Source organism: Eptatretus burgeri, chromosome 1, assembly GCF_056783735.1.
Source record: "Eptatretus burgeri isolate ZD-2024b chromosome 1, Ebu_testis_v1, whole genome shotgun sequence".
NCBI lineage: Eukaryota > Metazoa > Chordata > Myxini > Myxiniformes > Myxinidae > Eptatretus > Eptatretus burgeri.
The window spans coordinates 20,009,456-20,035,132 of NC_140961.1; the positions used below are offsets into that span (position 1 = coordinate 20,009,456).

Here is a 25,677-nt window from a genome sequence, read left to right on the forward strand (position 1 = left end):
CTAGAATATTGTGTGCAGTTTTGGTCACCACAACTCAGGAAAGACATAAATGCCATGGAGAGGGTTCAGCGCAGGGCTACTAGATTGATTCTGGGCCGAGCTTGACTCAGCTATGAGGAGCGGCTGAAGGAGACAGGGCTTTATAAATTGGTGTGGTGTTGATGTGGCGCATGCATGATGGGCTGAGTAGCCTCCACCTAGGTCTAATTTCCTTGTGATTGTAACTTCTCCAAATATCCACTCTGCAAAAATTCATTTGTGGGAGGAGGGTGGGAGTCGGTATGGGGGTGAGCTGCAAGGTGTGAGGGGAAGGGTTGTGGTGGGAGTCCGGAGAGAGGGGGTGGGAGGAGGCAGGAGAAGGAGTGGGAGTCTGGAGGGGGGATGAGGTGGGAGGATTGAGGGGAAGGGTTGAGGTGGGAGTCCGGAGGTGGGGGAGGGGGAATTTTAGGCCCATCAAAGCCTGTGCTAATATTGGCAACCTCTGGCTGTTTGCACGTGCTCTATCTTTATATAATGTTGAGCATCAAGCAAGGAAGCAGAACGTGCCATTTTAAGTGTTTGGTGATGCGACCCATTGTGGATTCAAACCATTGGAACCATCCACGTCTCAGACTCAGAGTGGATGCTCGAATCATGACACAAACGAGTCTGGTGGAGATAGACAACCTCCAATTCCTACCACTGTCCATGTACTGATTGATGTACCATTCCGTGTCCAATGCTGCCAAGTACCGAGCTGATTCCAGTCTAACCCTACCTCCTGTTTCTGCTGCGACTACCTTTCCAGGAAGACCATTAAAGACCCTTGCCTCACGACCATCCTCCTTTTATTTTACTCTCACCCTTTGGTCCCTGGTCATGTCACTGGCTATTCGGTTGAAAATCACTTGTCCATTCATTTTGTGGACACCCTTCACTATCTAACGGCTCGATCACATGGCCAAGACAAATGTCCGTCTCTCATTTAATAATACCTCAAACTCCAAATATATTCCAAATAATTTTGGCCCTTTTGTGCTCTCCACGATATGATATTCCCTCTCCATGTCATTTTAAAAATTGCATCAAAATGCAAGTCTGTAATTTAACCTTCTTTTCTTCAGATCCTTTCTGGTCTCGAAGCGCTGACAGGGCCCCATGAGGTGATCTTAAAAAAATGGAAGATCAGATGTGACACTCGAGAATAACGCCGCCGGGACGTGGCCATGTCCCCCTCGGCCCTCCCAACAACGCGCGCCCATATCCGCATCTCTCCATCACCCTCACGCCCAACACCTCAGGAGAGGCGTCGCGTCTGCGCATGCGCGGCGAGCCAGCAGGCGAAGCATGTTTGGAGAGAGAGAAACGTTTAAAAGAGGAAGAAGAGGAGCACTGAAGGAAAGAGGAAGAAGAAGCGGGAGTTGGAAACGGCGTCAGGCAAAGCGGGACCACGCCGGTAACGGAACATAAGGGGAGCAGAGCGAGTGGTTGGTAGCGGGACGTGGAGGAGGAGGACGAGGACGAGGACGAGGAGGAAGCGGTAGCAGTGGTTGTTCGAGTCCGCTCCGAAACCCAAGCATGGTGTCCGGTCGGCCGATTAAGTCGTCGTGGCGAGGTTGACAGCGTGAGTGTTGTGCACCAGCCATGATGTCCAGACGCACCGTAGTGGATGTGAAAGTGGAGGATGTGGAGAAGAGACGAATACCAAGCAAGCACTACGTGAGTACTTGGTGTTCTTCTCTGTGGTTGGCTGGGTTGTTTTTGTTTACATTTTAGAACTGCACGTGACCGGAAAGCTCAGTTCGGGTTCGGAGGGTTCGAGTTGTGACTGACTGGAAAAATCTCTGCCCAACACTTTCAAAGCAGTTACGGCCAATTTTATATATTACGTACGCGCGGGGGAGGGACGGGCAGACTGAGAGAAACGAGGGGTGGGAGTAATGAGGACAAAATGGAAAGGTGGGGGGCGGGGGGTGGTAAGGGAGGGAGTTGGGGGGTGGGAGGGAGTGGTGGGGAGTAGGGTAGAGGAGGGTGGGTAGTTGGGGGGTTGGTAGGTTAGGGTGGTGGGGGGTAGGAGTGGGGAGGGGTGGGGAGGAGTGGTGGGGGTAGGGAGTGGTGGTGGTGGGTGGAAGGGGAGGAGTGGTGGTGGGTGGAAGGGGAGGAGTGGTGTGGGTGGTAGGGGAGGGGTGGTAGGGGTGGGAAGGTGGGTGGTAGGGGAGGGGTGGTAGGGGAGGAGTGGGTGGTGGTGGGGGTTAGGGGAGATGGGTGGTGGTTGGGGGAGGTGGGTGGTAGGGGAGGAGTGGGGGTTGGGGGAGGTGGGTGGTAGGGGAGGCATGGGGAGTAGGGGATGGGTGGTGGCTGGGGAGGTAGTTGGTAGGGGTGGGGTTCAGGGTGGGTAGTAGTAGTAGTGGTGGTGGTGTTGGTGGTGGGCAGTTGAATCCCTCCATATGTATGTAATAACTAGACTCACGACTGTATGATTTCTGTAAGATGCATGGCCAATGTGGATTTTCAATTTATCTCCTCCATGCTCTGTTTTACCCCCCCCCCCCCCACACCCTATCCTGAAATGCACACTTTTCCCTTTGGTGTTTGTGGAGATCTTTCTGTAGATCTGCCATTTTGGATTATTGCTTTCACTGCCCCTGGCACTGTCTCTCTCTTGCCCAGCTCCTCACAATGTCTCCTTAACACCCCCATACCACCGCCCCCCGCCCCACCCCCGGGCAACACACACATAGGAAAGCACTTGTCTTTAACGTTTTCTTCCTCTTATTACCAGCCGTGTATCACACCCTCATCCTTGGTGTGGGTTTTTTTTTGTTTCCATCCATGCTCCAAGTATGTAGTTGTACAGTTATATCGGCATGAGTTGATACCAAATCGATCCTCGACCATTTGTCTTCTTATCCCAAAAGGATGGCAATGTCTGTCACATGTTGAAGGGGTATAATGGGTCTACAAATCCTCTGGATGTGCAACCACATTGACATGGTTATCCTGAGTTGGACTGGTCTTGAGCAACATCATGATCATAATGCTTCAGTTGGGGTCCATCACAATTTTCCTTGGTTTAATCCTAAAAATGATTTTCCTGCATTACACATTCTTTAATGGTTGCAAATCTGTTCGGACCAGCTCACTCTCCCTTCGTCTGAGCTGGGATTATTACCTTCGAATTGAGAGCATATCAACACAAAATTCCCATTGGATGGGTGTCTCCACCATCGTATGGGAACATTGTCATCAGTATGACATTCTAGCTCCTCAGATTAGCCAGCAATGTAATCCTGGTTGAGGAAACATGGAATGCAGACTTGAATGAAGGTTAACATTGAGGACAGATGCATGACCATACCTGTGACTGATCACACTATTTCTGTCTTGTCCAGATGATACCGCAGGCATTTGTCATACTGCGAGTCCCGTAGCAAAGCTGGATAAATGTCCATGCAGGAATGTCACCAGCTGGACATCAGGAATTTGCTCTTTCTTTTGACCATTGCACAATTGGGTAGTGATGCAATATTAAATATGGAAGGAGGAAATGCAAGCTTTTCATATACGTGTGTGTACACATGGCCAAAAGTATGTAGACACCTGCTCGTCCAAAATCATGGAATTAATATGGAGTTGGTCCCCCCCACCCCTCCCCTCCTCCTTTGCTGCTATAACAGCCTCCACTGTTCTGGGAAGGCTTTCCACTAGATGTTGGAACATTGCTGTGGTGATTTGCTTCCATTCAGCCACAAGAGCATTAGTGATGTTGGGTGATGAGGTGTGGCTCGCAGTCGGCGTTCCAATTCATCCCAAAGGTTGAGGTCAGGCCTCTGTGCAGGTCAGTCAAGTTCTACCACACTGATCTCGACAAACCATTTCTGTATGGACCTCACTTTGTGCATGGGGGCATTGTCATGCTGAAATAGGAAAGAGCCTTCCCCAAACTGTTGCCACAAAGTTGAAAGCACAGAATCATCCAGAATGTCATTTTATACTGGAGCGTTAACATTTCCCTTCACTGGAATTAAGGGGCCTAACCCAAACCATGAAAAACACCTCCAGACCATTATTCCTCCTCCACCAAACTTTGCAGTTGGCTCTATGCATTCGGGCAGGTAGCGTTTTCCTGGCATCCACCAAACCCAGATTCGTCCATCGTACTGCCAGATGGTGAGGCGTGATTCATCACGTCAGAGAACGCGTTTCCACTGCTTCAGAATCCAATGGCGATGAGCTTTACGCCACTACAGCCGACGCTTGGCATTGCACATGGTGATATTAGGTTTGTGTGCGGCTGCTCGGCCATGGAAACGCATTTCGTGAAGCTCTCGACGAACAGTGCTTGTGCTGGCATTGCTTAAGGAGTTAGTTTGGAACTCTGTAGTGAGCGTTTCTCCCGATGACAGATGATTTTTCCACGCTACACGCTTCAGCACTCCGCGGTCCCATTCTGTGAGCTCGTGTGGCCGACCACGTCGTGGCTGAGCTGTTGTTCCTCCGAGACGTTTCCACTTCACAATAACAGCACTTACAGTTGACGGGCAGCTCCAGCAGGGCAGAAATGTGATGAACTGACTTGTAAGAAAGGTGGCATCCCATGACGGTGCCACGTTGAGAGTCACAGCTCTTCAGTATGGCTCATTGTACTGCCAATGTTTGTCTCTGGAGATTGCATGGCTGTGTGCTTTATTTTATATTCCTGTCAGCAATTGGTGTGGCTGAAATAACTAAATCCACTCATTAGAAGGGGTGTCCTCATATTTTTGGCCATGTATTGTACATTGTTGTTGTCAATGTGTAAATTTAGAAGTTTTTCCACATTTTTTCAAACTAAATGATCATTCAACTATATATGGAAGTACAGATGCTAAGTTGTATTTTCCCTGTCGACTAAGAGAAGAAATCCCGATTTTGATTTGCAAGCTGGCTGTATTATCACAAGTTTGTTGCACACTATGATTGGCAGGGTAACCTCGAGGTGTGTGTGCTCCCCTCTGAACTGTCGGGCCTGGGTTCAAATCCACCGGTCCAGTGTGTTAAACTGTCACCTCGTTATCAATGTGTGCTGTCAATCAGAAATGGAAAGGTGTTATGTCTGTGGACCCATCCATCTATTAGTTTGTAGACATAACAGATATCGCGGTGTCTTTCTCAGAATAGATGAGATCTCCGACAACCGAATGAAATTGTTGGTAAGATGTCATCGAGGTGCGCCCACTCACCTCTAAGCTGTTTAACCTGGGTTCAAATCCCGACAGCTATAAACTGTCATCCCGGTGTGTCACAGGCAGGGTGATTGATCAGTGTGCTTGCCGTCCGTCAGATGCATGTTAAACGGGAATTCCTTTACAGATCTCATGGTGTCTGCATCTGCTGGTATTGATTGGTGGACATTAAAGATGCTGTTGTCCTTGGTGAAGAGTAGGTGAGCTATTGACAGCACCATGTCCTGGTAGTGGGCTTGGGATCCTAGGATCCTGAGTTCAAATCCTGCTCGGTTGTTGAATTAATACCAGCTGGGGTCGACTCTGCCTGTCATCCTTCTGAGGTCGGCAAAATGAGTGCCAGCTTGCTGGAATCCTGTCTCGGAGTGGCGCCCCGTCCAGGATTGTACCCAATAGCCAAGGAGACTGCTTAGGCAGCACCAACGCTCTGCACCGAGTATGGTCCCGATGGATGGATGAACAAGTTCCAAATTCCTGCTATAACCTTAGTCAAACGTCAGGCCGAGCCAACTGGTTTGTGAACAATCTGGGCCAAGCTTCCACTGGCCAAACACACATGAACGTAGGAATAGTGGCCATTAAAGAAAGAAGATTGACTGCTGGCAAGGCAACTGCAGCCTACCCGGCATCAGCCTCGCCAACAGACTGCTTCGGTAGCAGAGTCGGGTACATTGATGATGATGAGAACATATGATAGATGCAGCCTCCCCCCACCCCCCTCTTTCCATTCTTATCATTATTATTATTATTATTATTTTAAATAAAGGAGTTGTCTCAGTTATCTGCATTGCTTGTGGTATAAGTAAAAAAATCATATTTGATTTGCTTGTCAAAAACACAATGTAATAACACAGGGGGAGTGAGTACACCAAGTAAAAATAAATTGATTGTTGAGAGAGTGAGTGGCTGCACAGATAGCAGCTGGCATTTTATGAATAAAAAGGTAACGGATGATATTAAAGGAACAGCTTTCGGATTTTGAATTCCAGAACGTTTCTCCACCTTCACGATGTATGTTTAAAACGATGCTCATTTTGATTGCGGGCGCGCGTGCCGCGTGCTGTGCATTCCATTGTGGGATGGTTTTGTCTCTATTCTGGTTTAGCTTGGTTGAGTGCACCTGTCATGAGTTTGGAAAATCAGCTCTACATGAACCTCACCTCCACAACCCCCTCTACTGACTGAGGTGGTCGGTGCTTACTATACGTTATTGGCCAATTGTCCATTTCAAATTCACAAACTGCATCATTAAAAGAGATTCTTTTGTTTCCATAACATGACCATGGGTTTGCATCATTGCTGAGAGCGTCTTCTTCTTTAACGACCACAATTATTCCCACGTTTTTCTTTGGGGGGGGGGGGATTGGTAAACTTGACCCAAGTCTTTCACGAACCGATCAGCCAGGCTTGATGTTCGACTAATGCCAGGGCAGCAATTTGTAATTTGTTCCATGGTGCCGGCGACAGCTCGCCTACTCTTCGCGAAGGGCACCGTAGGATCTTTAACGTCCATCAATGAATGTTAACAGATGGGACACCCAGCTTAATGGCAATTCAAGAGACGGCACACACACATTGCTGAAATGCCCCAGATGACTGTTTATAGCTTGGTCGAGATTTGAACCCGGCTGGACAGTTTGGAGGCAATCGTGCGTGACTCAAGGCCATCCTGCCAGCCCATTGCTCACAGTGTGGCTGTGCCATTGATTTAGTTCCCCCTAAAGTTTAGAGCAGGGATATATACATATATATATATATATATATATATATATATATATATATATATATATATATATATATATATATATACATACATAATTTGTTCAGGATGCTGGAGATAACACAATGGAATCATTAACATCAACCAACTGATGCTGGCAGACAGGACACCCACATTAGCGTCCTCCTGAGGGATTGCATACATTGATGTAACGCCCTGCACGCGAAACACCAGGGTGGCAGTTTATAGTTCGTTGGGATTTGAACCCAGGCTAGGAAACCAAGGAGAGTGTACACACCTCTCTGGCTTCGGCTAACTTGCCAGCCAATGTAAAAATGAGCTTTTGAAAAAAAATTATTCATAATGGTGTCTCGGAACAGATGTGGTGAATGAGATCCAGTTTATAGAGAGAGACAGAGTCGAGTCCAATCTGTAGTTTGATTTCAAGCTCAAAATAAAATGATGTTGAGGTTTTTAAAGTTTGACTTGAACTTTTTGTTAGCACTTCCACACGAATCAAAAAGCAGGGTTAAGCAATTGATTGACTTTGTCTGTCTGTCTATGGACATTGGTTTATGATCGAGGAACAACTTGATTTCAATTAAATGTTATATTTTGAACAATCGGAAAACAAACGTGTCGTTTAGCAGTTCTTCGGCTTTGAATTTGACCCGATCGCTCAGGCGCAGAGGAGCAAGGAAAAAAAAAAACTGAAAATAATTCAAAACAGGAAACTTGCTGTTTCTAAGGATGCCATGAAGGACGCAAACCGGCATGGATAACGAATGTGGTGTAAAAGACGCTGTATCAACAGCGGTAAACTTCCGGCAATTTTTTTTATTTTTATTTATTTTTTTTTTTTTTTTCCTTTTTCTCCAACCTTTAAAAAATTTTTATTTCAATTGAATTATATACTTGAACACTGGACAACACAAATCACCTTCTTGGTGCTTTCAAAACCCCTTCCATTTCGCAGTAATTGGACAAATATATTATAGGATTTTTTTTCCATCATCTCGACCAATCAAATGTGCTGCTTGCAAGATCCCACCCATGTCCTCGTTTCTCAAGACTGCACGGGATAATGTGTTTTATGAACTCTCTAGTTTTTATTAAAAACTCATAACTAACTTGTACCTCATGTTGCAAAAACCATCGTTGCATGACTTTTCAAGATTTTTTTTTTTACAACTTTGGGAACGTGCTCGTCCCATGAGCGTGTAAGCTTTCGTTTGCCTCTGATGTACATTTTTTTTGGATGTGTACAGCCAATGCAGGACGTCATTTTTTAATCACCTCGTTTGTGATTGGCTATAAAGGACAATCGGTACCAAACTGAGCCATCGATGGTCGAGATTTTGTCCGGCCTTGTTTTGGTTGACCAGAAATTAAATGATCGTTCGCTGTGCCACAAGCTATCTATTGCTCATCGCCATCTGATTTTTGTGTTTTTTTTTCCAGCACCAGTGATAAAGTGGGAAACTTGTGATCATGGGTACTGGTTACCACACTATAAAGACCAGAAGGTCTTTATTAATTATTAATGTCCTTTTTGCGAAAAACCCAAAAAACTGCAGGTCGGTTGTGAATGACCCTGATGCCATGCTTCAAAAAAAAAAAAATTGCATTGCCATCCAATTGCCTAATTTTCTGCCTCGTTTGCATGTGCAAGTCGTTCCGAGAGCTGACTGTCTCGAGTTGTGTGCCGAACGAGGTCGTTGTGATTGGTGGTGTGCTCGATAAACAAAGTGAACCTTCAAAGGTCGATGAGATGAAGTGCTGTTCTGGCTTTCGACTTGTTTTAAAGATCGCAACGGCTACGTCACCGGGTACCCATGCTTGTCGGAGCGCTCGCGCATGCCTGTAAGTAAAATTTCACGGTGAGCTCTCTCATAGATCAATGTGGGTATCTGTAGTTCCTGTAATAACGGTCTTCTTTGATCTAACCTGAACCACTAATTAGCATGGTTCTGGCTGTGCTTGCTCATCGTCCTGCCGTAGTAAATGTTGTGGACTCGCTTTCATGCTGGAGTTTCCCATTTGGCCAACGTGCTTGGCACACACCAGTGAACTCTCTGCCAGTTATGGTGTTTAAACTTTCCATTGTGCACACGAATGTGACAACCTGTGTAACGACAGGCCCTTTAAAGGAAGCTCAACGCTTCCCATTTATTTATTTATTTATTTATTTTGATCCACATCTTTTTTTTGCATCTCCGACATTGTAGTCAGACTGCAGTTGATCTGATTTGAACTCTCATTACTCGATAGATGACAAAGGCAGTAAATGGATCATCTTGTCCTTGCCGGTGAAACGTACGAGATATTTTAACCTAAAAATAATCTCCACCATCATGGGTGGAAACTCTGCTGTGTGGACATTAAATATTTGATATTGGGCACAGGTCCTGTGCTATTTATGCCTGTAAGTCACGGGTGTTTGCAGAGCGAAAAATGGTAGTCTATTTATTACGTATGCAGGGATGTTGGTGTGGAGGATTAAGTTGAGAAGCAAAATTGAAGATTTCGGAGGGCATGGGAGTTTTGTGCCTTCTGGAGCTTGATTGTGTGTGTGTGTGTGTGTGTGTGTGTGTGTGTGTGTGTGTGTGTGTGTGTGTGTGTGTGTGTGTGTGTGTGTGTGTGTGTGTGTGTGTGTGTGTGGTCATGTTCTCTCTATTCTCTCGATTATTTTGTCCCTGTCTTGATGGCTGGAGGTGGTGGCATTACCTTTTAAGCTGCTTAGTTTGTTTGATTCCCAACTTGAATTAAAGACTGTTGCATCGGTGTTTCGCAGGCATGGAGCTGTGGCACAAAGTGCTCCCTCTCTTCGACGCACGTTCAGCTAGGTGTCCTGTCTGCCTGAATTAGTTGGTGGACATGAGAGATCCCATCGTGTCTTTTGACAAAGGGGAGACTATTAAATCCTGGCAAAAATCACCATTTCCTACCTCAACCTACAGGGGTTACTGGATGAGTGGAAGAGTCGTTACCCCCGTTAATCACCCCTCCCCTAACCCCCCTCCCCCTCCCCCCCCACCCCCTCTCCAGAAATGATACATGTGGGCCAAACTCTTAATTGACTCACGACCCAATATGTACAATGCGACGCCTTTAATCCTTGCCATGAGAAGGACTATGTACAGTCTTGCATTGTGATTTACATAATCTCGATGATAGATGCTGTTCAAACATGGGGTTAAATTTAAACTTCGGCCAGACCCCCTGCCCCCCCCCCCCCGTTGCCTTCTAAGAGCCTTTTGCGATTCCAACTCTATGGCACACTCACCAAGTATATAGCCTCCACGTACACAATCTTAACTCACCGCAGCTCTCGACATAAACCTGTATATCTAAAAGTATTTCTCATCCATCATGAGCACCATGCGTGGGCTCCGCTAAGAACTGTTAAGATTGATGCGGAGATCAAGAGAGCGGGGAGGGATGGTGGTAAATTGGGTTGATTTGCATCAGAAACGAGATTATTTAAAAGGCCTTACCATGGACCACTACTCAAAAGGGGCAGTATACACTGGTCACCTAGATTTGAAAGATTAGTATCGATTAATAACTGTCTTGTTTGTTGCCGTTTCATCAGCGAAGGCAAGAGTGGTTGAATCGAGTGGTTTATTTAAAATCTAATCGAGTTGAATCAAAAATGCAAGTTGATAGACAATTGGTGTTGCACTAAATATTGTCATGATGATATGAACATGCACACAGCCAACTCTCCATGTTGCTCGGTGCAATATGATGTAATACACAAGGAAGCGGCCACAGGAGGAGGTATCGACAACTAGCACTCCTATGTACCGCAGGTTGTGCGAATGGAACAGTAAAACTAGAATGGCACTCGGTAGAGTGATACCTCCACCAGGCTGAACAGTTTATGTATTGTGTTCCACTGATGGACTGGATTTGCATCGGGACCAGAAGCAAAATCTAATTGATTCGTCTTTCACATACCCAACCTGTCCCCAACGATTCCTCCGAATCTGTCCATAGCTTTTTCAGATATCCTGCTCACAAACAAATAAGGATGAAAATAACCTCTGCACCACATTTGGTGGTGGAGGTAATGACACGAATTTGTCCAGGGTACTGGTGCACAATGGCCGATTTAAAAATAATATATATATATATATATTTGACAAGTTTTGTGTGAACATCAACATACACAACCTAAAGTGCGTTAGATTCAGATGGGATGCTTGGCTTTGCACCTTGTCCAAATAAACAAGCTGCGTGCTCCGCTCTACCGCACCCCCTGTTCACACCCTGTCAGGACAGCTATTTGTAGTCTATGGTCACCTGATCGGGGAATCAACAGACGAGACCTTTTTGGTGACAAATATGCTAACATTTGAATTTATAAGTTTGACGTTCGACGTTTGCTCGTCGTTGAAAGCCTGCGCTTACGCACCTGTAATGCTGTCAGCAGGTGCAGCGCTATCGCTGCTTGTACAGCAAATTGGTGAATTTGGTATGAAAAAAGAAGGATTGAATTGGCAAAATTCCGCTGAGCCAGGTATCCTTGGGGCTATAAAGTTGGACAATGTGTAATTGAGAAGAATAACAGGGTTTGCTTCATCTCCTTTTATTGTACGAGGCCTGTGCACCCACAGTGGTCTCGTAAAATTGTCTATGGATCCATTTAAACGAATTGTGATTACAAAGGGGACTCGAGACTGCAAAGCTGGAGAAACACTAATGGCCATCCAGCCTGCTGGTGATAATCCGAATATTGAAAAAATATTTATTAATCATCTTATTGCTTTTTAAATGTACTTTGACTTGACGTAAAATTCATGCCACACATTCGATGGACAAAACGAATGTACGTGTTGTATGCTACCTGCCGTTCCCCACCGCCACTACCTTCTAAATCGCTTGTGCTTCGGATGAGCAAATCTTGCGTTGCAATTCGAGTTTGTCGGAAATTCCGATGCACAAGTAATGTGCTAGTATTTTATATTGTTGGAGGAATGAGATGCTCATCATGGGATAAATTTACGATTTGGAGACATTTGTGCTGCACATTGTTCATTACATTACCCTTCGTGCGCAAAGCGAAAAGTCGGGTTCAGCAATTGGTTCACTTTCTGTCCGTCTGTCTACAAACATCATTTTATGATCGAGGAACTACCTCTTTTTAATTGAATGATTTTTTCTAAAAACAAACCAGTCGTTTAACAGTACTTTGGCTCTGAATTTGACCCGATCACACACACGCAGAGAGAAGTGAGATGACATTTTACTCTGTCTGCCCATCTTATGGTCAAATAAAATAAAAAATCACTCCAAACAGGAAACGCACTGTTTTTACAGCAATCAAAAAGGACAGGAACGGGTGCAAATAATTAATGTAGTGTGTAAAAGACACTGCATCAATGGCGGGAAACTTCCGGTTTTATTTATTTATTTTTTTTAAATTATTTCTGTTTTTTTCTACAATCTTTAAAATTTTTAATTTTATTTCAAATGAATTGTGCACTCGAACACTGGAGAACACAAATTGCCTTTTTAGCACTTTCAAAAACGCTTCCGTTTAGCAGTACTTGGACAAAATATTACAACATTTATTTTTAAGGGAAAATATATTTTGGTAGATATCCTTCCCTATATTGTATCATAATTCACTCTTCTTATTTAAATGACTGTTTTCAATTCGACCTTTCCTTCATCCCGTGTCTAAAAAGTCCCACTGTTATAACGTATCTTTCCTCCATTCTCTTAAGTCACCTTCATTGCATCCTTTACGTCATGTCTTTAGTCGCATCTGACTTAAAAAAAAATTTTAGTCCCAGTTTGCAATATATGTTCATGTTCCATCAATCGTCCCTTTTCTTCCAACTTCAGTGCCAATTCACCCCACCTCCTTAAATCTACCTCCTCCGAACCCCTCACCTGTTATACCCTCTCCTTACCCCTCCCATCTTGCCCCTCATCCCACCTCTACTCTTAGCACCTCTTCATCATCTTCTGCTTTAGTATCAGCTCCTCTGTTGTCCCAAAGTGTGTGGTGTTGCAATATCTGTGGGTTCCATTCTCACCGACCAGGTGTCTCGTGCTCTCTCTCAATCGGTTCACTCAGCATTTCAAATATGCTCTTTCTTTTCTCTCACACCTCCCTCTTCCCAAACCCTAAAATATTGTACCTCCCCCTGCCTAGTCCCTTCACCATACCAATGCCAAGTCTGCTCCTTCCCCTCTCTTAATCTCTCCCATCGCCCTCCTGCCCCTTTGCCGTGTCTGCTCTCATTGTCTCCCCTCCCTCTCACCCCTCCCTCTCACCCCTCCCTCTTAAAGCAACCTTCACACTCTTTCCCCCTCACCTTTCTCAAAAACTCCCCCCTCACCCTTCTCCCTCCAATCTTCCTTCAATCTCTCCCCCTCACTCCCCCTTCTCAAAGTTGTCCCTCCTCACATCCACAAACCTGCTTCCTTCCTCTGCCCTCTCTCTTCCATCTCATTCTTCACCTCCTCCAATCTTCAACTTCCCTCTGCCACTCTCTCATAACTCCCCACTGTTCCTCATCCCATCACCACCGAGCCTTTTCTCCTTCTCATCCGGTCCTCTCCCCAAGCTTTTCTGTTTTCCTCCACACTGTCAACGTCTCTCCTGACCTCCTCCCCCCCTCCTCACTCGTCCTCCCCTCCCCCTCCCCTGCATCCAAAGCCTCTTCTCCTCCATCTTCCTTTACAGTGTGGACCTCAAACATCCGGCACCTTCGCTCAAACCTGGCGTCTTTCCATACAGGTTGCCACTGACAAACAAGACATAATCTGTTTAACAGAAACTTTCTCTTTCAAGACTTCGCTAATTCCCGAGTATCTCTCCCTGGTTAGTCCCTCCTCCAGTATGACAGACCTGAGCCTCGTCCTGGTGGAGGAGTTGCTGTCTTCATCAAAGACTCTATTCCTCACTCTCCATACACTGCTCTCACTCTCCCACACCCCCAGGAATACCTCTGGCTACGGCTTCCCTCCACTCCCACCTCGTGTTTATATGTGTACTGTACCGTCCACAAAACGGTGATGACTTGACTTGCATCTCACTCGCCAAAAACATGTACCAACTTCGATCCTCGCATCCCAACTCTCTTCCTCATATGTGGTGACTTCATTTGACGTCATGCCAGTTGGTTGGGTGTGGGTACCTCTCTCACCTGCCATGGCACTTCAGCAAAAGACTTCTGAAACTAATTGGGACTGACAGAATCTGTCAACTTCCTGACCCAGATCTCAACCAATGGTACTCCATCTCTCTCTGGATCTGATTTTGACCAATTTCCCAGAAAACATCTGCTGTTCTTCCTTCGCTCCAATCAGTTCTTCTGACCACGTGCTTGTCAAAGTGGACATCTCTCTGGCTGTTATTGGAGAACCACCTTAGTGACGTCAAGTCTGGTATTTCACTCAGGACGACTGGCAAGGTCTTCAAGCAGCCATCAAACTTCTTGACTGGTCTCCCGTCTAGTTTCTCTGACATTAAGTCATCCTGAGAATTGTTTCAAAGAAACTTTTCTCTCTCATGCACAGATTTATCTCCTCTCGTCTTCAGTTGTCCTACCCTTCCTCCTGTCCATCATACACTGAAGCTTGTAGCGAGGCAGTTGCCCTGAAACAACTTGCCTTCGCCTTGAAGAAGGCAAATCTGACCGAAGGCAATCTCAGTTCCTTCCACAAAGCTCCAAACAAGTGCTTGTCTACCCTGAGAAGAGCCAGAAAACATCATCTTTCTTCTCTCAAATCTGTCTCCCTCCTCCAAATCCTGGTGGTATCAAGTTAAGTCTGTTTCTGGTGTATGTTCCCCCTCCATCCCCCCTCTCTTACCTCAAATGGCCGCACAGCTGGCGATGCACGTGAAAAGGCTGAATGCCTAAACTCAGTGTTTGCTTCTAAATGTGTCTCAAACCTATTGCTTTCTGCACCCACCTTACCCAGTCGCATCCAACTGTCCCTCGACTCTGTCCTTTTCTTCTAACAAAGTGGAGAGGTTGCTGTCAAACCTCGACACTGATTCTGCAACCAGTCCATATGGCATCATCCCATGGGTCCTAAAAACCTGCTCTGCTGCTCTTGCTCACCCTCTCTCTGATTTTATTCACCCTCTTATTTGTTCAAGGTCATCTGCCTTCTACTTGGAAATCAGCAAACATTACCGCTCTGCGTAAAAAAAGGTGAAAAAAAACAGATTCCTGCAACTATAGACCAATCAGCCTTCTCCCAATCATCAGCAAGGGTATGGAATCCATCATCGCTTCAGACATTAAATCCTTCCTCTTCTCCAATGGCCTGATTTCCGATCATCAATTTTGATTAAGACTAGGTCACTCTATCCTGGACTTGCTGCTCCTGTTTTCCCAACAATGGATGTAGGTCATCAATGCCAGACATGAGATCAGAGCCATCTCCCAAGCCTAGACATATTGCCTGCTTTCTATATGGTCTGGTACCCCACCCTGCTCACCAAACTCTTTTCCTATGGTATCCAAGGCCATCTCCACTCATGGCTCACAGACTTCCTCTCCTGTCGCAGTCAACGTTTGGCCCTAAATGGAGTTATCTCATCCCCTCTTCTTGTCCAGGCTGGAGTTCCTCAAGGCAGTGTTCTGGGCCCATTGCTTTATCCCGTTTTCATCAATGATCTCTCTGACTGGAAAATCCTCTTTATCTCTTTGCTGATGACCCCACCCTCTGCCGTACCATCTGTCATCCCTCAGACCTGCAAGCAGCACCCTCTTCGCTCTCTGCAGATCTGGGAAAAACCACAAACTGGTCCAACACATGGAAGATGTCTTTCAATCCTGAGAAATCTCACACTCTCACGATGTCTCTCCGAAATGACCATCTGGAAAACCTCCCATCTACTTTCTCAACAACCCTCTTGAAGAAGTCTTTTCATTCAAACTTTTGGGTCTCACGATCTGCCATGATCTTTCCAGGGAAAGCCACATCTCCAAGCTGTCCTCCAAAGCCAGTTGCCGATTGGGCATCTTCCATCATGCAAAGTCCTTTCTTGGCACACCTGAGCTATTGACCATGGACAAAGCTTTCATCCGCAGCCTGATTGAGTACTGCTCTCCCCTCTCGGCTGCTGCTCTCGCCTCTCACCTTTCTCGGCTTCACGCTGTGGAAACCAAGGCATTTAGGATCATTGGTATCTCCCGCGATGAGGCGAAGTCTTTGGGCCCCTCTCTCTCTCACTACAAGCAGGTTGGTGGTCTTTCTGTCTTCTACCATCTCCCCCCCCCCCCCCGCTCTGTCTGCTATTTGTCCTGCCCATTTTTCAGCAGCCTGCTCAAAGTCCGCCAGCAACCCCCTTTTGTTGAAACTGCCAAAATCAAGAATCGCTGCTCACCTTCATTCTTTCATTCTGATTTTTCCCCACCTTTGGAACAAACTCGCTCACACTCTTCTCTCCAGGTCTTCAAAATAGCTGTTCACCACCATCTCTTTTCTTCCCCCATCGAAAACCATGATCTTTTCTGCACCTGTTAATCCACCCCAAACCCACCTCCTTCATATTCCCTGCTTTCCTTCCTGAAAGTCTCTGTAGGGCTCATCTTGTTTACCCCACCTCATCCTGATTCCTTCCACAGATATCCTCATGTGTCTATTCCCCACTGCTTTGTGCTTCCCTCTTGTCTCCTGCTCCCCTTGTTGTATGTGCTGTGTTAGCTCCAAGATGAGCCTTGTCATTGTAATGATTCAAAAAAATATCGGATATATTGTCTTTGGTATTATTGAGTAATGTAGTTGTAATTTACTCTCCTTGTAAAAGTACCTTTTTCTCTCACTCTCACTCACTCGCACGCACAAACCTTGTTTGCACCACAAATTGTTCCTGATCTGGCACAGTTTAAATTCCACCTTCTCCTCCCAGGATCCCACCTTCTGCCAAGAAGGCCGGTGGAATGTTCCAGACAGGATGCTTTTCCCATATTATCTCCTCAAGTTAAACAGTTTGTTGGACCTGTGAAGTCGATGTATTCCCAGACTTCGATCAAAATCACTGCCGCTGTAATGCTGAGGCGGATGTAGCAAAGCACCAGCTTGGCATTCATTTGAGATTGAAGGTTTCTCGGTGCTTTTTGTCGGATCGAATGCAGCGGCTGAACTGGTGACCGAGTTAAAGGAATTAATAGGTGTTCATTTCCATATTGGCGCAGGTGTATTCCAAGGGTGTGCATCGTGTGAAGCAACGCGGGATAAGTGAAAGCCAAAATTTGTATTCAAGCCAATGAAGTACTGTAATATGAACATCGGGGAAGCCTCGAAGATGAGCTGGGACTTTGAAAAACTTGATGCCATCCCAGGTAAGAGACCTGCAAGGACTCATCACTCGTACACACGGTTACACACTTGATTCTTCTGTAGTCCCACGAGGAAGTAGAATCAGTCCGATCTGCTCACAGCTCCAAATACCCTACAGTGGCTTGTGCCGCTTGGAATGTAATTATCCGGGGTGCATCCACAGTTGCAAATTGGTTTATTGCATGAACTCGTGACTCGTGAAATTACTTTGGCACAAAACCCGGCAATTTTAACTGTTAAAGTTCCAGGAACTGACCGTGGCCATTTGGCATCTCGTGCCTCTACGGCCACGTGCTATCGAAGTTTTCAACTACGGTACTTCGTGTGAACGGCATATTGCTTAAATCTGTGCCATAAGCTCGATGATCTTGTTGCCGTCAATCGATCCACCTGTTATATCCCTCTGACATTGTTCACATAAGGATGTTTGAGTTGGACGTTTATACGTCCCCTTGCAAGGAACTTCAATGTAGGAGTCAAGTTGGCTCGTCAAAACCTGCGCCGTGGTCGATTGTCCGTGTTCTATCCTTAAATGCCGAGCATCAAGCAAGGAAGCAGCACGTACCATTTTAAAGTGTTTGGTACGACTCTGACGGCGTTCGAACCATCAACCTTCCAGATACCGAGCGGTTTCTCTAACCATTGAGCCAACGAGTCTGGTGTAGTTCATACAGTATTGCTGAAAGCAATTTGTCATTCTCGATCCAGTTCCCATTTTTATTCAAGTCTCCATGATTGCTCTTCTTTCATTTATTTGTTTATTTAAAAAAAAAAATGAAGCTTTGTCAGACACTTTGCATTGTTTTATCTTGTGAACTTCCCGTTCATATTGACGTCCTGCGTATGGAAAATGTACTTTAGCTTATTTGGTCCGAGCTTCTCAAATTCAACGCATCATACCTGCATGGATACTTCATTCCCCACAGGTGATCGGTGTTCGAGTGTAAAATTGCAACGCTACTTGGGGCCTGTGCTCAGGATAAAAATAAACTCCATTTGCAAACACCACTTTTAAGAGCTACATCGTATGCTTGGTAACAGGCCGGTAAACTAGGTCCTGTGAGCTTGCGTAATAGTTATTGAAACACTGCAGTTGAGCGAGTGCGAACGTCCCAAAAAATGGAATTATTTTCCTTCTCCTTTCAGACTAAACTACTGGAGTATGTACTTGTGTTACCTCGACGAGTTGACAGTCTTACAGGATTGTACGGTGGTGGTGCACTTGCGTTTGAACCGTCTAGCCTGGATTCTTTTCACGGTCAAATCGGTGGAATTGTCACCACAAAGGGCACCGTCCCTCGGATGTATGTTAAGCTGGGTGGTCCGTCTGATATCATTGGTCGGTGCTTGGGTTAAAGACCCCACGGTGTCTTTCTGGAAGAGTAGGCGAGATTGTCACCAGCACCCTGGCTCAACTCCAAATTCCTGCCACCTGCCATTGAATGTCAGGCTCCTTCAGCTGGTTCATGAAAGATGGGCCAAAAACGTTTCCTGGCCAATGTCAGAGTGTGGATATAATTGGGACTGTTAAAGAGGATGTTCTTTGGCGGTTCCAACAGTGACAGTATTATCTCATTATGGGGCACCTGCTGGAGTGAAGAGCTTACCATGTGATCCCCAAGACTAATAAGCATGCATATGCCAGTTAATAACTTGTTTAATAACCCATCAATTCCTGGGTATTTGTTGTTTTGTTTTTTTCTTTGTCTTCACAATCTAAAAAAATATATATTTAATACCGTTTACCCTTCCTGGATAGATCTTTTGAGTGCCATTTTAAATTTGGAACACGAAGTCATTTGATCTGAACTGTTTTAAATCGACCTCGCAAAAACAGATGCTGAACGTTCTCCACGTGGTGATTTGCCTTGGGTGAAAGGGGGTGAGGCCATTGTAATCCATTTGTGTTTGAGTCCGCACACAGATCAACTGCGATGCATCTCCTCCAGGCATACCACCACAGTTGTCCAATTTGATTTTGTGACTTGCTTGTCGATCGTGTCCAAGCTGGCCGTACCCGTTCATTAGGGTGTTTGCCCTTGCTTAGATATTTTGTGTAAAATTCTGAAAAGAGGTCAAAAGGTCAAATACTGAAAAATGCAATTGCGAGCACATTTATTTATTTATTTATTTATTTATTTATTTTCAACTGCAGTGTTTCATGCCTTCACGAGCCTGGTGTTTGCTCAGTGGTTAGGGTGGCGGCTTGGGATCCTCGGGTCCTGAGATCAAGCCCCGTCGGCCACTGAATTAATACACCAGGGAGTTGACTCAGCCTGTCATCCTTCCGAGGTCGGCGAAATGAGTACCAGTTCCAGTGTGTGTACTGGTAGAGGGGCACTGCATCAGCGACAGTCGCGCTTCGAGAAATGATAGCTACCCCGGCAGCTAAGCTGCCATACGATCACCATGCCTTCACGGGTGGGGCCTTGTCACGGTCAGAATGGGGGAAAAAAAAATTTTCACTCAAAACTAATCCATATTGATTCTAAGGTATTTTTAAAAAATAAAATAAATAACTTCACGTGCACGTAGCTTTTGGCAGCAACCAAATATGGTTATAAATCTATTTTACAAAATGTATCGCAAATTATAAGTGGTTTTGATCTCTCAGGAGGTTGCACTCTGTGGTCTGTTGTGGGAATGGGGTTGCTTATACAAGTACCCCGGCAAGGCCTTGCGATATTGAATGCTCTGTCTTGGTGTGTAATTGTTTTGGCTCCCACTTAACCTACTCGAATGGTGTTCCCTTCCAAGATGGTAATGGGAGGAGGTATGTTCCTTCCTTGGTTGAAATGGCTTTGACTGGGATAATGCTAGCCATCATGGTCATCTTTCAGGCTTGCTTTGTGAGCCGAGAGGATAGCCGCCTTAATATAGAGATGGATATCGACAAATAAGAAGAGTTCGCGTCCAATCTCTGCGTCTTTTTAATTTTAGTAATATTATCATTTTCTTCTTTGCAGGAGCGAGGCTCACTGAAGAGCAAGGTAGAACTAACAGTGGGATAACTGTTAAGGGAATGACCAAACATGAATAGAGGGGGCTGAGGGGAGGAAACGCTGAAACGGGCAAGTTAGATTGTTGTGTTAGGAAAGTTTAATGATGGGGGTAATAAAGATCATGAATCAGAATTGGGGATGACAAAAGATGGTGCACTGCTTGTTTGAAGCCCTGGAGGGAAGAGTGACAGAACAGCCTCTGGAAGGGGGTTCTATAGATGGGAAAAGTGAGGAATAAGTGGTGTGCAGTCATCTTGGATTTTGGAAATGTTAACCAGGATGGGTCACTGGAAGAACGTGAATCTTGGAGTTGCTCGGAGGACAGAGCAGAGGAAGTAATGTTGGAGAATAGACTGAAGAAAACGCTGACCTATCTGCGATGTGAGTGCAAGCAAACTTTTGCTTTGGCCTAATCACTGTAGATTCCATTAATTTTGAGCTTTAGATTCCACAGAATCCAGGACAGTCAGATGTGATGCTGGGGCACCATCCATCCATCCATCCATCCATCCAATGGGACCATACTCTTTGCAGAGCGTTGGTGCTTCCAAAGCAGTCTCCTTGGCCATTGGACACAATCCTGGACAGGTCACCACTCCGACACAGGATACCAACAAGTTGGTACTCATTTTTCCAACCTCGGAAGGATGACAGGCAGAGTCAACCCCACCTGTCATTAATTCAACAGCCGAGTGGGATTTCAACTCAGGATCCTCTGATGCCAAGCTCACCACCCTTACCATTAAGCCAACACCAGGCATGGGGCATCATCCCATACCAGAAATCGGTGTTGTTCATCATCCAAAACGTTCCCTCAACTTTACCGATTCACTTATTCCTTTGCTTGTCATGTTATGCATTATGGGGACATTGGACAGATGGCACAAGCTCATGATGCCAAAATTTTGCTTCGCAGCTATCCTAACGTCCTGGATGAAAGAGTTCTCTGCATGATGCAACCCCAAACTTCTCTTGTGCATTTCCACATTGGTATTAATAATAATCTCTATATAACGGGGGGAAAAGTATGCTGTATTTTCATCTACTCCTCCATGAAAATTTGACCGAGGAACCTGAAACTTTCAGGGATCATTGAGGGCATTCTGAAGTTGTGCCTGTGCAAGTTTCGTTTGATTCTATCAATTTATGAAATTGTATAACCATGATGTACTATATATGCACATAAGCAGTATGAATGTTTGCTTCATATACAAAAAAAAATTTCATTTTCTGGAGCGCTCGAGACGGCGGTCTGTTGGCTATACACCACCCAAATTAAAAAAAAGGATGTCAGAAGAGCATGTTGCACGCTTGGAATATGACTGCTCATAGGGCGGGTACTTTGCAAGTCGTTTTAATGGGGTTTGACTTGCTTTGGGATCAAACCCTAAAGTGGCCAACCATTAAGTCGAGCACATTGGTCTTTGTGCAAGGAAAATGCTGTTTAAAAGTTTTCCTTGTGATGTGACATCTTATGTACTGTACACACTATGAGCGCAGTTGGTTTGTGGAAGCGTCTGATTCGCCATTGCTTCAGCCACCTCACGTTCTTTATTATCCCCACACTTTTTTTGAAAAAAGCCGGGGATATTGCAATCCTGTCTGTCTGTCCGTCATGCTGTCCAAGCTGTCCCCCCCAAACGGTTGTGCAGAAATTCCCCAAACTTGGTAGTTATGATCACCACATGGCAAGAAGGTATGAGAGCAGTGTCATATGTATATATAGGAGTATGTTCCCATAAAAAAATTAATAAATAAATATTCAAACCGCGAGCAACAAACAACAACCACACAGGCCGTTTCTTCGCTCTCGCGTGCCCGTACGTGTGTGGCCCGGAAGTTGGCATATTATTCGCAATTTAGTTTTAATGCCCAAATATTCAATTAGCGCCAACGTATTTTGCCTTTTCGCAATGTCATCGCAAGGAAAAACAAAAAGAGAAGAGAAGAGAGAAAAAAATTACTTCTTGGTTCGGAGCATACCAGCACTCTGTTACCGAAATTTATGCACCGTCTAATATGAAAATGATCATAACTTGCGGCATTGTGTTTGTCTATAAATGCGCATAAGAAATCGAGAAATTATTAGAATACACGAAGTCATCACTCTCCGGAAGCCCGTACGTTGTAACCCGTAATGAGGAACGCGGCTGAGCTTCCCTTCCCCATCGGCCACGCCCACGCAGCAACATGTCTTGTCATTGGTTTGGTAAATAAATGGCCATAACTTGGGAACCACTTGTCCGATTAATCTCAAACCTTGAAAAGGCACATCCTCAGGGCCCCAGCAATATAGCTGGCAAGTATCAATTAGATCGAACCAGTGGTTGTCGAGAAACAGCGATCACACACACAGACACAGACACACACACAGAGATTGCTGGAATTATTGATATATATATATATATATATATATATATATATATATATATATATATATATATATATATATATATATATATATATATATATATATATATATATATGGTTTTTTTTGGTCCAGCCCCTGGGGCATTGTCAAAAGGAGAAATGCAATTATGGGCACATTTTTAGATGAACCTTTGCTTGTGCAATTAACATTGGGGTAACCATTAAATGTAAGTGTTTATTTTTTTTAGTCCATTTTATTTTATGTTTTCCTCAATTTGACCCCTTGGTTCACGCCCTCTGCAGGGGGGGGACTTCAGGTCACAGGGGTCAAAATAAATTTTAAAATACATATATTTAACTCGAAATTGGATTTTCGGTCATTCCTGGTGGACCTTTTTGCCGTGTTTCCAATTTCCTTCTGATGGGAAGCGTGGGGATTTGTGATGACATGCCATCGACTTTGCTCTTGTTAATTTTTCATGCCATCTTAAATCAAAGATTTTATTTATTTATTTTTTCTGATAACTTTTAAGCAATGTGGTTAACTTGCTGTATGACGTTTTTATCGTTTTAAAAAAAATTTAATTTTATCTTTTCTTATTGATTGTGCATGACATTACTCTTGCACCTCCCCCCCCCCATTGTTTTTTCCATTTTGTCGTGTGGTGTAGCTGACAGTCAATTAAATCTTGTCCTGCCCGTTGTACAACAACGAGATTTCCGTGGAATGTGTAGGGTGTGGGATCGGTCAGCTCGTTACCCCAGCCCATGGCTGGTGATCCATGTGATACCATTCAGGATCTCGGATGAAGTATTTTGAATGCCTTTATGTACCGACTGGGCTCATCAAACGAAAACGCAATTAATTAACTGTTTACCTCAAAAGGCGGTTGCTAATGCAATGCTAATACATTGAAACTCGCTGCAGTGTGGCAATTTGCGAGCACCTTGTTATGCGTGCATCGCGTAGCGTTGCCACAAGCCCAAGTTTCCTTTATCTCAGATTGGAGTGTTAAAGATCACTTCCTTGAGTCTTCCTTTTCGAGTCTCCAAGACCGCTAACAGGATGAGGAAAAAGCAAAATAAATGTTTGCCCTTTCATGTTTCCGCTGAACTTCTTGTTTAGTTGAGTGCTTGCTACCTCCGCCACCGAAGGTTCACGAACGTTATGTATTCACCCATTTGTTTGTGAGCAGAATATCTCTCAAAGTTTTGGACGGATTCCGATGAAACTTTGTGGACAGGTTGGGTGTGTGACAAGGATGAATTGATTAGATTTTGGTGAAGATGAGGATCTGGATTTTATAATTTTTTGTGGTTCTTCACCATTGAGAGAGAGAGAGAGAGGCTCCAAGACAATATGTAGCACGTTATTTCAAAATGTTTTGAGCAGATTATGACATGACTTGGTGATGAGTTGGGTAGGTGACGAGACGAGCCGATTAGATTTCAGTTGAGGTCCGGCCTCTCATTGGGAAACAAAACGTAGACCGTTCAGGTATGCGCTCGACCGAGTTCCACTTTCGTTGCATTTGTGAGGTCACCATGAAGAAGTTAAAGCTAACGATGTTTTAAATCCAAGACTAATGACAAATCTACAATGTAGTCTACAGTCGATGCAACAAGCTTCTGTTTGAGACCGACTTCTGGACATTTATAACACCGGTTCATTTGGATGATTTGATCGTCGTGTTTTTCAGCCAAGAATGTCTTGCGATTTCAATTGTCTCTGGGTTACGGCAAACCCACACACTGAAGCACCAACAGGGGATATGCATGAGTGCCATTTTGAACATTGCATGTGGGTTTTGATAGGTCTCCATAGTCTTTGTGGTTGCTCGGTTGCCTGACCAGACGAGGTTGAATTGCTCCCGCCACGTCTTCTGGCCATCGTTTGCAATTGGCGATCGCGCCTTCGGATTCTCGGTTTCCGTGAATGCCATTTTGATCCTTCGAGTTGGCGTGAACTACCTGTGGCATCTACTTGGCGGCAAGGCCAGTGCTCATGTGGTTACGAATCTCCGATTTCAGGTAACATGATAGAAAATAAAATGTTACCTCTCTTTTGTTATTTTAATGTCTGTCTGTCTTCCTCTCTTTCTCTCCCGTTCGAATGATCATTTGTACCTGCCTTTATTTATCACATTTATTTTGTTTGTCATCCATGACCATGTGTGGCAATCCAGAAAAACAAACTTCATGTTTGTAGGAATAAACCTGTCTCCAAGTAGACCCCACAAATGTGATTTATTGTTTGATGCAGTTTATGTTCACAACGGATTGGGGTTTCTTTGCTGCATCCACAGACTCCTTGGTGTAATGGTTAGACAGGTGTCCGAGTCTGGGAGGTTCGGGCAGTTCGGGCCCGACCCGGGTGGAGTCTTGCGAAAGACTTTTAAAAATGGTGTGTGCTGCTTCCTTGATGTTCGGTGCTTGAAAGGATAGATCATGGACAAACAACCATAGGTTGGCAACCATTGTACAAGCTTTGTGCTCATGGCCTCCTTGTGTTCAAAACCTAAAACAAGGTTATAAATAGAATAGCATGTATGTTTGTTTATTTGGTTAGAAACAACTCATGTGTACGAATACCCTCAAGCCGAAACGTACCAGGCCACATGATGACATCACATCGATTAACTATCAAAAATAAGTTTTTGTACTGTAGGTTGTTTCTGGAGAAGCCCACAACCAAGGTGGGGATTTGGGATCCGTATAGGGTGTTGGCACACAATGGCTTGTTTTTTAAATTTGATTATTTTTTATTTTGAAACGTCCTACAGTTAATGTTAGCAGATGAGATAGCTGCTTTAAGGTTCCTCCTGAAGGATTATTCGTTTGACGTGACTGCCTTCCTTCGAAGCACCAGCACGGTTCGTCGTCGGGCTGGGAATGGAACCCAGACTGGACAACTTTGAAAGTGAGTGTGCTACCTCTCAAATGTCCTTTCAGTTCCATTAAAAGATTTTGCACTCTCATAACCTTCAATGCATTTTAGAGGTGAAGTTGCTCATCACTAACTTGTGAAAACCCATTGCATTTGGTGTCCAATGCACCTTCGCAT

General features: G+C 44.8%; 1 protein-coding gene across 7 annotated transcripts in view; it reads left to right on the forward strand.

Moving 5' to 3' along the window:
• The first annotated feature begins 1,363 nt into the window (after positions 1–1,363).
• LOC147033973 (SH3 and PX domain-containing protein 2A-like) overlaps positions 1,364–25,677 on the forward strand; it is a 225,049-nt gene continuing 200,735 nt past the window's right edge. For 5 of the 7 annotated variants that reach the window (XM_085873958.1, XM_085873967.1, XM_085873984.1 and 2 more), the window contains exon 1: positions 1,364–1,698. In XM_085873958.1, the coding sequence (XP_085730084.1) occupies positions 1,624–1,698 (75 nt within the window). In that variant the 5' untranslated portion in view covers positions 1,364–1,623. Of the gene's footprint in view, positions 1,699–17,096; positions 17,244–25,677 lie in introns of all 7 variants that reach the window. The other 2 variants (XM_085873975.1, XM_085874043.1) reach the window with 2 other exon arrangements.